This window comes from Aptenodytes patagonicus, chromosome 14 (assembly GCF_965638725.1).
Source record: "Aptenodytes patagonicus chromosome 14, bAptPat1.pri.cur, whole genome shotgun sequence".
Lineage (NCBI taxonomy): Eukaryota > Metazoa > Chordata > Aves > Sphenisciformes > Spheniscidae > Aptenodytes > Aptenodytes patagonicus.
This window is the reverse complement of record NC_134962.1, coordinates 8582943-8597525: the sequence shown is the minus strand read 5'-3', so window position 1 is coordinate 8597525 and position 14583 is coordinate 8582943. Positions and strand designations below refer to the sequence as shown.

The 14583-nt window shown below is 43.7% G+C and overlaps 1 protein-coding gene across 1 annotated transcript; it reads right to left on the bottom strand.

Annotated features, from left to right (window-relative positions):
• Positions 1 to 292: 292 nt before the first annotated feature.
• On the bottom strand, positions 293 to 10596 carry ZFP64 (ZFP64 zinc finger protein). The gene is made up of 6 exons (XM_076352351.1): positions 10533 to 10596; positions 9717 to 9956; positions 8159 to 8320; positions 7086 to 7148; positions 6223 to 6474; positions 293 to 2356 (listed from the first exon to the last, which is right to left on the bottom strand). The coding sequence occupies exons 1-6, from the start codon at positions 10588 to 10590 to the stop codon at positions 1056 to 1058; spliced, it is 2076 nt and encodes a 691-aa protein (XP_076208466.1). The 5' UTR covers positions 10591 to 10596; the 3' UTR covers positions 293 to 1055.
• Positions 10597 to 14583: the final 3987 nt, after the last annotated feature.

Genomic DNA, 14583 nt, shown 5'->3' with positions numbered 1-14583 from the left:
TGCTCACCAGATAGGACTATAATATTGCATAGTTCAAAATACAGCCTAGAATTCATTCATTATAGAAGTGTGCATCATACAATGAGTAAATTACTATCTACTGTGATCCAATCTGAATTTATGCTAGTTTCAGACCTCAGATTAGAATCTATTGGTTTTTTATTTTAAATGGAATGAATTCGATCTTTTCCTTTTTCCCCTTTGACTTGAAAACAACAGAGCCAAAATGTAATGCAGTTTTACCACCCATGCAACTACAAACAGGCAGCATCAAAATAAAAACAAAATTTAAGTAGTGTTTGTAAAAAATATATTTGCAGTTGTTTTGTTCTTTAAAACACAGCTGCCTCTGACAGAGACCACTGTGCCATATACATAATTTGTAATAGTGTTCTTGCTAACAAAGTCAGTTATTACTGATGGACGGACAAAATTCTTTTGTTTTCTAAAACCAATCACCTGGTCTTCTGCAAAAGCATTTCCAGATTAAGTGCCAGGTACTAGCAACTTCTACAAATATTAAAGAACAGTCCCCTTAAACTTTACTAGGGCTGCATTAGACCCAGTAGTAGACATTTCTTACAGATCAACAATCAGCCAGGTGCAGTTAATGCATACATAGCATGTAATTGAAACAGACTTCACTTAAAAATATACTTCACAATGGCTTGGGCTATTACCTTTTTGTGTGTGCATGAAAGAATGAGTCTGCTGTGAAGGCAATTCATCATAAAGGTCAGGCTTTCTTATTTTAGCCAGCACAATACAAGAATCATATTCTGGGACGCTTACTGCTTGGTGAAATTGTCAACAGTTCCTTCGATGATCAGATTTTACAAAGAACACAGCCTCCGATTTCAATAGAGGCACATAATATACACATCCTCTTTTTCACATACAAGATGTGTGTGTCCATGTACAGACAAGTAAAATGTGTAAGTGAAAGGTATTTGGCTTTGTAGGACAAATCCTGCATTCACTTATGTCCTATGCATTTCTGCTGAATTCAGCACTGCCTCCGAGATTGAAATTTGTTTAGTAATAGTACTTTGTGACTAATCTGGTATGGAGTCTGCTGGACACAGCAAAGCTGTGTGGGCTCCACTTTGAATGATAGAGTAGGTCTGCTTAGGGGCTTCTGTGTGAGAGGATGAAGAAAATATAGGAGGAGGGGGAGCTGAAGTGGACACTGTTATACTCTGACCTCCATCACTAACCACAGTCACTTCTGTTGCTCCTTCTTGTATCAAAGCATTAAGGCCTTCTAAGTCAGAGCAGCTGATTCCAGAACTGGTGATGAAAGCTTGGTTTGCTGAAGCCTCATGACTGCTGACAGGAGCAGCAGGAATCAGAGTTTGATGTAAAGCGCTTCCATCGCTTTGGTCATGGGTTGTGAGAAGAACTGCTGGTTGTGCCACAGGCCCTGCTTCGCTTTGAGATATGGGAGGCGGAGGCGGTGCCAACAAACTGACTTGGCCCAGCAGCTGCAAGCGGCTGTTGGCTGAGAGGTCTTCCTGATTCTGGCTAACTAATGTAGGAGGCACGACATTCACTGATGCAGCCTGAACGATACTGTTAGTCTGAGGGACCTGGTGACCCACGATGATCTTGACCCTTCCCTCATTGTATGGAGAAACCTGAGCAGCCTGAAGCGGGACCTGGAGGTGACTGACAGTAATTGGGGCACTGGCCTGCCGACTGGGATCCATCTGGAGCTGTAGAACAGCCAGCTCGTTATTTTTAGAGCCATTATACATACTGTGCTGCTTCTTATGACTCCTAAGAGAATCTTCTCGGACAAAGGAAGCATCACACAGGTCACACTTAAATGCTTTCTTGGCATCCAATCTGGCAACTTGCCTGGAGCCACCTTGCTTTGGCCTATCTCCTTCCTTCTTCTCCACCGTTTGCTTCTTGGTCTTGACTTTGTCACCATGAGCTTTCCTCACATGAGTTGTCAGGTTGCTCCGCTGCTTGGTATCAAAGCTGCAGAATTCACATTTGAAAGGACGATCTTTGCAGTGAATTCGCTCATGCACTTTCAGAGCTGCCTTGTTGGAGCAGGAGTAGCTGCACTCTGAGCACTTCACTGGTTGTTCGGGCTGATGAGTTCTGATGTGGTGCCGAAGGCTTGTTTTGTTTCCACACTGAAATTCACACTCTGGACACTTGAGAGTATTTTCCATGCTGTGCTTGATACGAATGTGGGATTTCAAGTTTCCTTTCATGGCGCACCGGACCTCACAGAACTCACATTTGTAAGGTTTCTCACCAGAATGCACACGCATGTGCCTCTTCAAGTCTGAGTTGATTTTAAATTTAGCAGGACACATCTGACATTGGAAAGGAGCATCTCCTGTCAACAAAAAAAACACAGTTCAAATTACAGATGAGACACCAAGATCCATTGGAGAGACCAGTGCTATAATGAATTATGTACAGCTGACTTGTTCTGTAAACTCCCAACATATTTTCAAGATGTAGAGAACTTTAACGGCACAGTATTTATCACCTGGTCTGACATATTTGTGTGCAAACTCTCCACAAGCACGCCTGTCCACATCTGTTGCTTTTTCATGTCTGCATCTTAGATATTCTCCATTTTTAGTTTGTGTGTAAAACTGTTCAGTATGCTCCAGAGAAGCAACTGAAGTTTCTTATTTGTTCCTCTTTAGCAACAGTGTATCTCAACTAGTGTTTAAAATTAATAAACATAAACACTGTAACTTTACAGCTGCTATATTTTTGAAGTCTAAAAAAACAACATAAACACATCCATGTCTCGGGTTTACGCTACAAGATTTACAGGGAGGCTTGTAGGTTAACTGTAAGCCTAGGTAAATGGTAGGCTGCTGCAGAAACAGATGCTTAATAGGCACCGGCCCTACTGCTCAACCATATCCTTGAGTTAGATCAGCTGACAAGAAAAACTGGTTACTTTTTTGGCCTGGTTCATGTGGTGCAGCACAAATATGATTGCTGGGACAGGAAGGCAGTAGAAACTCTTGTCCAGAACATAGCGAGATGTAGGGACAAAAGTCCATACCTAGGTCAGTGTCAGGTGACTGCACAACCATAGCATTACTACAGTTACAGGAAAAAAAAGAGGGATCACAGCTCCATAAATGCAACTGGAAAAGACAAATGTGAGACTAATGAAACATGCATGCAAGTCTGACTCTGGGGAAACGTGCTTACACAGAGAAGTAACATTAAGCTTTTGTTTTCCTGGCACTACAGCAACCAAGAAAGAGATATTTGCCCTATGTAGCACATGTAACAACATTCCACAGATCACTTCAAGAAAATCTAGTATCAGTTTGTATTCACGCAGCATCAGTTTGCATTCATGCAAACAGGTACCTAAGATATTCATAAGTGCCCCCCCCCCCCCCCCCCCCCTTTTTTTTTTGCGCAATGCTGATCCAGAAACCTAACAATGTAGTTGAAAGTTAGGTCAAATTCTTAACTGATAAAGCATGAAAAATGAACACGCTCATCTCTGTAAGCCTGTTTACATCAGACTACCTGCACGAATAACCACTTGAATTGCCTGGATCTAAATCTAAAATTTTGCATTTTCATTATTTGCAGGCTTGTGTCACAATATGCATGACCAAATTAAGCTGTAGCTCTGTTTAGTCCATAATCAATTCCAGGGTAAAGACCAGTGACTCTGTTCTGCAGCCATTAAAAAAAATCCAGAGCAAACCTACTAAAAAACAGTTCACTTTTTTTCTGTAATCTAAATATGTAGTTCTCTAAAGTACCTGAGCATGAAGTCTTTAGGTAGGTATTGTTTTGAAAAAGTGGAAGAATTGTGTTATTAGGTTCTAAGACACCCTTGGTGGGGGAGGGAAAAAGAGAGTGTACTTAGTTCAGCAAGCATTTATCTTCTTTAATAATCAAACTGCAAATGGCTGATTTATTTTATACGTTAATATTTTATAGAGTTTGTGATAGCTGTATAATTTTGCATAATTTGCTTATCCAGCTACATATGTCATAGGTTTAGCTGCCTATTTTTCAAATCAAGTTGTGGCCTACTGTGCTAATCCATGTATCTGTTTAATAATTAAGATACATGGTGTATTATCTATATTAAACAGTTTTTATTAATGAAGATGCACTGTTTGTTCATCTAGTTTATTTTACAGTCTCAGCTGCACACTCAGCTACTGAATTTTTATCGACTTTGCTGATGAAGGCACAGTATGTATTTCAATGACTTAATTTTCACATACAGGGTAGCACAATATATGAAAAAGAATTAGTACTTTTGCTGAATATAGCAAAGTATGTTGGTTCCGTTTATTTAAAGAGTAGTCCATTACTTATATTTCTTTACATTTCTGTCCATACATAATCGACACTGACAGAATATAGCTTGAAAAAAGAGTATCTGATCCTGGAATTATTAATTGTAAGAGTATTTTTACTCAAGTTAACAGGAAACTGATCTTTAGATGACTAGTTCAACAAGTAATGCTATGTAGATGATCTCACGCTGAGCTATGTAGATTACACTCACCTTCTAGAGAATGACTAGCTTAATTCCAGTAAGCAATATATTCTACATACCAGTCTTACTTTTCCCCTAAAATTGGCTGCGTGCATAACAGCTTTGTAACCTAACAAGGATGAAATGATTACTTTCAAAATTCTTGTGCCTCCTTTCAGTGAATCAAAAGAAGACCTTTTACAAAAGAGGATTTATTCTGCAGAAATGGAAGAGACAACAAAACTACAGACTTGAATTTTAGCATAATTCAATTGCTTAAGATACAACAAACTGATCTGCCAAAAAGAAAGAAGGTAGCCTAAAAAACCTTCCCAACTATTGCAATATTTAACACCACCAAAAAAAAAAAAAAAAAAAAAAAAAAAAAAAATCAAACTCTACTGGAAATACAAGAGAACCACGACCATTCATAGGTTTTCCCAGAGACAAATTCAGAGCATACCTGCCCATGTACATAAATGCACAACTATGCACGCTCTTACATGACATGGGGGAAATGCAATACCATATTCTCTGACTAGTGTGTTCACTAACAGATAACTTCTCATAACAACCCATACTATTTTGACTGACCATCACATCTTCTTACATAGCAATAGAAAGAGGGAAACGTGTAAAACAACTGCCTGACAGTCCTGCCTGTTCCATCACAGCAGATTTGTGAAGTATAAAAGATTCTTTTCTGCTAGAGACAGATTGGTTTAACCCTCCCCTCCTTCACAACGCACAAGGGATTTATTTCTTTTATCTACTCAAAATAAATCCCATCTTGCACACATCTGAACTAATGTTGTTTAGTACTCCAATTCAGAATCAGATGTAGGATAGGTTCAAAGCTAATCTAGTAATCACTGAACCATAACGACCTTGCAGCTAAAATTCACAGAACTAATCAAATGTATAAAAGACAACGCAGAAACGAATCCAGTACCCTGGATTAAATGAAAAACAACATACAAAAACAACTGTACAAAGACAACTGTACAGCAGTATCTTTACAGCAAATCAGGAACAATCTATAAAAGAGAAGTCTTATTAAAATGAAACCTAGGCAAATAATTCAAATATAAAATGATACAATGTTTATAAGCCTGGAGGCTAAAGCTTTCTGTCCACGGAGCAAAAAGGATATGGGCAGAATATAGTTCCGGCTGCTCATACTACACTGTTAATGTCCGTCAGTCTGCACGTGGACGGTACCACAAAAGAAGGTTTAAAAAAAAAAAAGTAACTTAAATTGCTAATTACTTGCTAATTTACTGATGCAAGAAAAATTAAATTATGCAGCTGCGGTTTGCATTGATATAACTAGTTCAATTATAAAGTAATTTCAGTGTTTCTAATATAGTGGACCAGATTTGAGAAACACAGATAGGAACCTAGATGCTCTTAATCAATCAATCAATAAATTAGATCCTTCAGTTCTACTGGTTTAAGAACATCTAATAGGCAGTTTCAAAATCAATATAGAAGAAAATCTACCAAGAGTCAAATCTGTCTTCTGATTGCTTCCAGGTATTTTTAGTAGAGCTGTATTGCCCTACTAGATTCTATGCCCAAGAAATCCAGAGAAGCTGGATGCCTAGGTGCTTTTGAGAATTCGAATAGGCCCTTTCTGGCATCTTGACACCTGTATACCTTTTAAAATCTTCCCCAAGACCTTCAAACCTTTACAGATAGGAATTTTAGTATAAGCTTACCCGTGTGGGATCTGAGATGTACAGTTAGCTGGCTAGAGTTGCGGCTTGCGTAAGGACAGATCTGGCATTTAAAAGGACGCTCGTTGGAGTGAATGCGCTGGTGCTTGTTGAGACTGCTGCTGTCAGCAGCTGCATAGTCACAGTGCTTACATTTGTAAGGCTTCACCCCAGTATGAGAACGCATATGCATCTTCAGCTTATCTTTACGACTAAAACATTTGTTACAAACTTCACATTTATGGGGCTTGTCTCCTGAAACAAACAGAGGACCATCAACACATCAAGACTTTTTGCACCGTAAGAATGGTGTTGCGATAAAAAAGGCACACATTAAACACTTAATAGAAATGGGGCTAGTTTTCAAAAGCTGGACATTGGATTTCAGCAGCCGTCCTATCAGCTAAGAACTCTTCTATGCTCCAGAAGGCTGCATGCACAAGTGCAACAAATTTAGAAGACCCTTTGGAACTCTCTCTTTACAACTCGGAAATTGCGGTTTAGGGGGAAGGGAGTGAAATGTTGGAATCATTGTTCCATAAGAAGAACAAACTAGGTTTACGCACCACCACCACACAGCACCCCGATAAACACGTGGTCTGCATCTCAGAAATTTAACTGTGCCTTAAATCGATGTATAGTGTTCATGTTTCATAGCTGTGAGTGGTACTGCCCATAGTGGGGCATGGCTTACCCAAAAAGGGCAATTCCCCAGGCACAGAGAAATACAACACAAGAATGTACAGACATATGTGTACATTCTATCTAATTTAACTACAGATACATTATTTTGTAGCAAAATACCTTTTGGCAAAAAGCCAAAAGGAGGAAACCAACCAAAAATAAAATATAGCAACTATATAAACCTGTGTGTGTTCGTAGATGACGTTCCATATCCTTCATACCATAGGAAGTCTTGAACTGGCAACCTGAAAATGGTAAGATTAAGATCATTAAATTAAAGGACAATCTAACAAAATAATAAAAATATACTACCACATTCTGGGCATTATGTTTCTTATCAAGAACATTTTCTTTAAAATTCAGTATGAACAGAAAACGAATTCCCTATCTTGTTTACTCACATCTACTTAAAATAGTGACTGGCTTACCTATGAACTTTAGTTTTCTAATGCTTCCCCTAGGAGGCAATTTACTCTCTACATTATCGTTTTCTGTGAACTTTGAAACAAATTCTCTGGAATCTCTGCCTAGGATTTGAGATGCTCTTTAGAGTACACAGGGGATGCCGGGGGAACTAATTAATTCCACATATGACTTCAAGTTAGTGCAACTGGGAACTCAGGTAACAGCTCACCATTCAGGAATTCTGTCCAAGTGGAAAGTGCTACACTTTTAGAGCACAGAAATGAATGCTAAGCATTTGAAATGTGCCTTTCAAATGAAGGCAAGCTTGCAAAAAGAGACTGTTAACTTCTGCTACCATTAATATGACTACTCATCTACATGGCTATCTCTGCACGTTTTCTGCATATTTCATGGTTTTTACTCATTAAGGTCTCCAAATACTTTGGTTCAATCCATCCTTAATAAAAATGCTAACTGACCAAAGACAAAACATATAATGCAAAATGCACGTATAATATTTCTCATGTACAACGGCAGTTAGCAAAAAGGTAACAAGACTCTGCTCCTACGTTGCTATGGGTGTAGGCATAGGCCAATGTCTATATGCAAACCCACTGCGGCATCGCCGGAGTATACCACAGTATAGCACCGAAGTCTAAGGGCTTGTGAAATCAATAGCAAAAACTACTACTGGTATCAATGGTACTACATCATACCCTTAGTAAGTAAATTGCCTTCCAGGTTCGGCACTTCTTAAGCTGCTTAAGACAGACAGAGCTACTGTGCGTATCACTATATGAAGCCTATCAATTTTAAAATGAAAAGGAAAAAGGTATAGTCCACATCTTACCTGGATAGCAGCAGTTTAGTTTCTTCTGTGTAAGTGAGGAAGTGGATTTTCTTGAACGTGCTTTTGGTGGTGTAGAGACGATAGCAGCAGTTGGAGGCTCGCTGCTCTCACTGGGCAGGTATGTTTGATAGCCATGCTCAAAAACAAACTCTGGTGCAGAAACTAAACACGTAAAAGAGCTCAATTTGAGAACATTAACTTCTCCAATCAGAAAAATCTCATTATTTTCTAGTTTCATTAATTACTTCTCTATTCTGTTTTTTCCAGCAACGTTCCTGTTCCTGGCTTCCTATTCACCTGGGGGAGGGGGAAAGGAGAAAGGCTTTTCTCTCCCTTGCTACCCTGCTATCAGTGAAAATTCTGTCAAGACCCGATGAGCCACACTGAACTTAGTACAACCCCACGCAGGCCCACTTGTCTCCCTCTGAATCCCATCTGACTGCACCACTCAGTTTCTTCAGAAGTTCAGTTTCTTCTGATGCCTGTCCAGGTCTTACATTAATAAAGGTATGTTTGTTTTTCAACACTGGCTGTGCTACAGCCCAAAGGATAAAAAACCCAAATTATTTATATGGCAAATGTTGTCAAAAAGGTATCATGTAAACAAATTTTTTTTTAAAAATTGTTAAAAAAGTTCAGCCTCTTTCAACTATACTGGTTTTAGTTTCACCTGTTATTCTTGTGAGTAATAGCTATCTCAGCCAAAGCAGCAGCTTTTAAATCAATTAAACAACCCTATACCCCAAAAGGGCAGAAGCATATAACTGCCCTCATTTTAAAGATGAGTAAATATGAAGCAGAAAAATGACTCATCCAAAACCTACACAGAGTTGAGGGATTAAAATACAAAAATTTCTGGAAGTGAGCCCTGAATTCAGTTTGTTTCACTGCTCTTCCAGATTCTCTGCCCTAATATGTCTATCCAAATTAAAGCCAAATAATTTGGATTTTAGTAAGGTTCCAGACAAAGATAAAATAAAATAAAACTATATATAGAAGGGCAAACCTTCACACACGGAACAAAATTCTAGTTGTATTTAAATGTCTGCAGGATCAGGACCTCACTTGAGCCTTTGCATAGGCAGAAATTTTGAGTAGTATTTTTCCTGCCAATTAGTTGTGGGAGCAACGTTAGGGAATGCAGTGTTCTCACATAAAAAGGCCTGGATTGGCGCCCGACAGCAATTCTGTGTCTGTTTTTCATCAAGAGCACTCTTAAAAAATAAAATCCGTAGTAATTTGATTATTTTTCATAAGTATTGACAATTTTAATTAGTTTGCACAAGCTGGTTATACAACACATTAGACTTAAGCAATTCTCTAAGTGAATTTGCTAATTGAGATGCAAGTTCAGTAACTGCTGTCACACCAAAACCACGGAGGCAGCACATCACTTTTTTTTTTTTTCTTCTTCCTTTGCTTCAGGTACACGACAACTAATGTGAAAACTGTTATTTTAGCTTAGTGTGATGGGGACACACGAGCAGAGGGCTACGTAACGCTGCCACTTTGCACGAGTCGAGTGCTTTCAAGCTCCTGGTATGTAACACCAAAATACCTGTGATGGTTTGGGTCTCCGAAGCGATGGTCCTGGCTTTGGTTTGTGCCTGTGTCGATGGTACCGTTTCTTCCGACACAAACTGGACCGTACTGGTGGCCCCGGCCGTTGCACTGGTGAGCTGGCAACCGCTTTGCTTGTGCCCAACGAAGGCATCGAGGTTATTGAACTGCTGCTTGCAGATGCCACAAATGTGGATATCGGGGGTGAGCTCCACCAGCACGGTGGTGCCGCCGGGAACTGTGGAAACAGGAGCAGGGTCAAGAGCTCGTCCCCAGAGAAGGGAAATGGGTGAAACCGCTCAAACTGACACACAGTCATCCCGCTGACCAAACGCCCCGGCTGCCGGGGAGCCCCGGGGCGGCCTGGCCCTGCCCGGGACTGCGGGGGGTCAATTAGGGCACCGCGGGACCGCCGGGGCGGGGCCGGCACGGGGCTGCCGGGAGAACCGGCCGCCCGTGCCCCCGGGCACGTTTCCCCGACGGCCTGAGTCCCACGGGGGGTCCCCGCCGCCGCGCCGCGCGGAGGGCACTCGCCCAGCGGCCGCGGCATCGCTCCACAGAGCTCGCCCGGGGCCCAGCGCCCGCGGCCGCCCGGCCCGCCGCTCCCGGCGGCCCGCAGCCCCTCACGGCCTGTGCGGGCCGCGGCGCTCACCCAGATTCCCGGGTTCCCCCCCCAACCAGGTTCCCGGGCTCCGCTCCCGCCTGTTTCTTGCGCTACTCAGGTTTCGGGGCCTGCCCAGGCCCCGGCTCAACTCGGCTTCCGCCGCGCGGGCCCCGGAGCGCGCATACCCCGCTGGCGCGCAGCGGCACTTACACTGCACGGGGCCGGGGAAGGCCGGCGCCGCCGCCCCCCCGCCGCCGCCGGGGTTCATGGCGGCAGCGAGCCCCGCACGCCGCCTCCGCCACCTGCAAGGGGCTTATTACCGACGGGGAACCGCTCCCCCCGCGCCTCTCGGCCGCCGAGCGGGGGCGGATGTGGAGGAGCCGAGCATGCTCAGTGGCAGCGGCGAGGCTGCGGCTGCCCTCGCCTACCGCCGGGCTGAGGGCTCCCGCCGCTGCCGCCCCCCGCCTCGCTTTAGCACGGCCGAAGCTGCCTCGCGTTTCTGCTGCCAGCACCGGCCTCGCGGGCAGGCCCCATGCAGGGACATTCCTGACAAGCCAAACCGCTATTATTAAAGCCTGTGGCCGCTCAACGCGAGGCCCGTGCGCTCCGTGGGAAGCAGAGTGCCCCGTCTATGCCCTCACTGTGGAGCGGACGGCAGCGCTGGCCCGGCGCTGAGGCGGCCGGGCTGCCCCGCCGCGGCCGTGGTAGCGGGGCTGAGTCCTCTCGCGGGGTTCAGCCCTCCTTCCCCCAGAGGCCTTTATCCTAAGCTGGAGCTTTAATTCGTCTGTCTAGCAGTGCTTGCGGGAGTTTGGCAACGAGTTAGGGCTGATGGCGGGATTAAATCCTGGGGTAGTAGCGGCAGTGAAAACTAGCCTTAAGTTTTGGCCTTTTCTTTGGGATCGTATTACTGGTCTTCATGCGAAATATTTATTGCTAGCACAACGCTAAAAACTGCTGAGAACTAAACTGGTTGCATGGGCGTAGTCAGAAAATCACTCTGATACTTCAGCTCTTTTTATCAGTCTTCCATTTCAAGATTTCTCTTCTTACAGGCTGTTTGTCCTCCACAAGCCCTCAACCTTTTCTTCAGTCATGCTCACCCCAAATCTTGAAGATCATTTCATTTATAGTGCCAAATAAGAATCTGATACCCACTGAAGTTACTGGAAAGCCTCTCCGTTATTTGAGTGGGTTTCTGGATATAGACCTCAGTGGGCATTACAGGCAGACAGTGTTCCTTCAGGGTTGGAGAAAACTCTTTCCTATGAGATGACACCCCTTTTTAGGGGGGATTGACATCTTTCGTGCCAAGTGCATTTAGTGCTTTGCAAGCAACAGACTGGCTCAGCCGTTCTGGAGTGCCAGCTCACTGAAAGTTATGTTGCTTTGCCCTATATTAAAAATGCAGCTATTCAGGAAAGACCCACAGCATTAAATATACGCTGAGTAGAAAATGGAAATTTGGAAGTCAGATGGCCTTTACCTGGGGTACATCTTCTACTGCTTGAATGTCACCAAGCTGTAAGACACAAAAAGCTCCGTTGCATGTGATCAGTAAAGACTCAGTGTTTGGCAGCTGAAGTCTCTGACAGACGCATTCCATCGACGCGCGCTTTGCATCCAATTCAGGTCATAGAATCATAGAATCATAGAATCATTGAGGTTGGAAAAGACCTCTAAGATCATCGAGTCCAACCGTCGACCCAACACCACCATGTCCACTAAACCATGTCCCTAAGCGCCTCATCTACACGTCTTTTAAATACCTCCAGGGATGGGGACTCCACCACTTCCCTGGGCAGCCTGTTCCAATGTTTAACCACTCTTTCAGTCAAGAAATTTTTCCTCACATCCAATCTAAACCTCCCCTGGCGCAACTTGAGGCCATTTCCTCTCGTCCTATCGCTTGCTACTTCGGAGAAAAGACCAACACCCACCTCGCTACAACCTCCTTTCAGGTAGTTGTAGAGAGCGATGAGGTCTCCCCTGAGCCTCCTTTTCTCCAGGCTGAACAGTCCCAGTTCCCTCAGCCGCTCCTCATAAGACTTGTTCTCCAGACCCCTCACCAGCCTCGTTGCCCTTCTCTGGACACGCTCCAGCACCTCGACGTCCTTCTTGTAGTGAGGGGCCCAAAACTGAACACAGTATTCGAGGTGCGGCCTCACCAGTGCCGAGTACAGGGGCATGATCACTTCCCTACTCCTACTGGCCACACTATTTCTGATACAGGCCAGGATGCCATTGGCCTTCTTGGCCGCCTGGGCACACTGCCGGCTCATGTTCAGCCGGCTGTCGACCAGCACCCCCAGGTCCTTCTCTGCTGGGCAGCTTTCCAGCCACTCTTCCCCAAGCCTGTAGCGCTGCATGGGGTTGTTGTGGCCGAAGTGCAGGACCCGGCACTTGTCCTTGTTGAACCTCATACAGTTGGCCTCGGCCCATCCATCCAGCCTGTCCAGGTCCCTCTGCAGAGCCTTCCTACCCTCGAGCAGATCAACAGTCCCACCCAACTTGGTGTCGTCTGCAAACTTACTGAGGGTGCACTCGATCCCCTCATCCAGATCATCAATAAAGTTATTAAACAAGACCGGCCCCAGTACTGAGCCCTGGGGAACACCGCTCGTGACTGGCCGCCAACTGGATGTAACTCCATTCACCACAACTCTCTGGGCCCGGCCATCCAGCCAGTTTTTGACCCAGCGCAGAGACCACCTGTCTAAGCCGTGAGCCGCCAGCTTCTCGAGGAGAATGCTGTGGGAGACGGTGTCAAAGGCCTTACTGAAGTCCAGGTAGACCACATCCACAGCCTTTCCCTCATCCACTAGGCGGGTCACCTGGTCATAGAAGGAGATCAGGTCCCTGCTACCTTCAGACTTATGTTAGGCACCAGTATTTCTTCTGTGCTCTGGGGAGTGCACGGTAGTGGGGAGGAAAACACTTACCTGGCGATACAGGGGTGAAGCGGCTGCAGAGGGAGCAGAATGGACTAATGGGTAACTTGAGGATCATATAATGTGGATGAACACGAATGGGAAAACAAACTGTTAACTCTGCTTTCTCCCTGCGAGTTTGATTTTGTCGCTGAATGGTTTTATAGCTGTGTAGATGTAACTGTGTATTCATTAATAAATGCATCATAGTTTGTGTATGCATTAAACACACCCAGAATTTCAAATGCCAGTTCATATTACAGTTGAAGTTTTATTTTCCTGGGAAAGCAGTGTCCGCTTGACATTTCCATTGACCCATTTTGCCAAAACAATGTAGCACAGACATGGGATTGTTAGGGGGCCAAGATAAGACACAAAAGGTGATAATCCTAGTTCCGGCCTTTGAAACCTGCTAACTGTGTTTGATAGCACATCATAGTGCTGGTTGCAAGGATCAAACTTATCTCGCTTCAAGACCTCAGGTATATTTTAATCCAATTTTAGATTAAAAATTTGATTAACACATTAAAATACTAACGAAGAAGGAAACCAAATGAACGCCACACAATGCTTACTGAACGTGGAACATTACTAGGAGTTTCAAAATTTATTCAGAATCTCCCCTCTCCCCCAATATAATAAAAATTAAGGAATTTACATTGATTCTGGAAATACAGCTGGTTTTACGTTAGCATGGCTACACAGCCAGTACCTGTAAAACAGAGTACAGAAATAGGAATACAGTTAGTGCTGATGAGACTGTTTTGGGAATATATCCAAAAGAAATTAAATCTTAGAGTAAATCAACTTGAATCTATTTTTCCACATTATAGATAGAGCTGTAGGACTGAAGGCTGACTTTTAACTCATTTTGCTGTTTTTTCCAGAACACTCTGACCCATTTCCACAGCTGACAGAGTGTCTGCCTGTCTATCTGCCAATTATAGTTGCAGTCACAGGTGTACTTTGGAGTACAGCATAACTTATTTTTGCCTATTTCTCCCTCGTTTTAATGCCTTTTCATTAGAATACAAGCTTGCTTGACTTGATTAGAAAAGAATAGGCATTGTGTTTTGTTAAAAGTGAATTGTCACTTATCCAAGGACCTGTAATGACAGTTAGGCAGGCTGCGTGTCCCCTTTTGACTGCCAGAACAAATACAGCAGGGAAAGAGCATTGCAGCCGTACTTGCCGATGTGCTTGCTCTTTCAGACTGGGTGTCAGGGTAACAATATTTAATTGATACAGGGATGGCCTGAGGTTACACTACTGAGTCAGATATGAATGGTTTCGTGTCTGGTGCGTTACCAGCCCTTTTAGAAACATTTGCTACA

What these genes read in the sequence shown, in the direction of transcription:
- ZFP64 (XM_076352351.1), bottom strand. Translation starts at nt 10,590, where the DNA reads ATGAACCCCGGCGGCGGCGGGGGGGCGGCGGCGCCGGCCTTCCCCGGC. An exon ending in GGAGACCCAAACCATCACAG is followed by an intron (nt 8,321 to 9,716) that starts GTATTTTGGTGT and finishes TTACGTGTTTAG; the next exon opens with TTTCTGCACCAGAGTTTGTT. An exon ending in ACATCTCAGATCCCACACGG is followed by an intron (nt 2,357 to 6,222) that starts GTAAGCTTATAC and finishes TTTTGTTGACAG; the next exon opens with GAGATGCTCCTTTCCAATGT.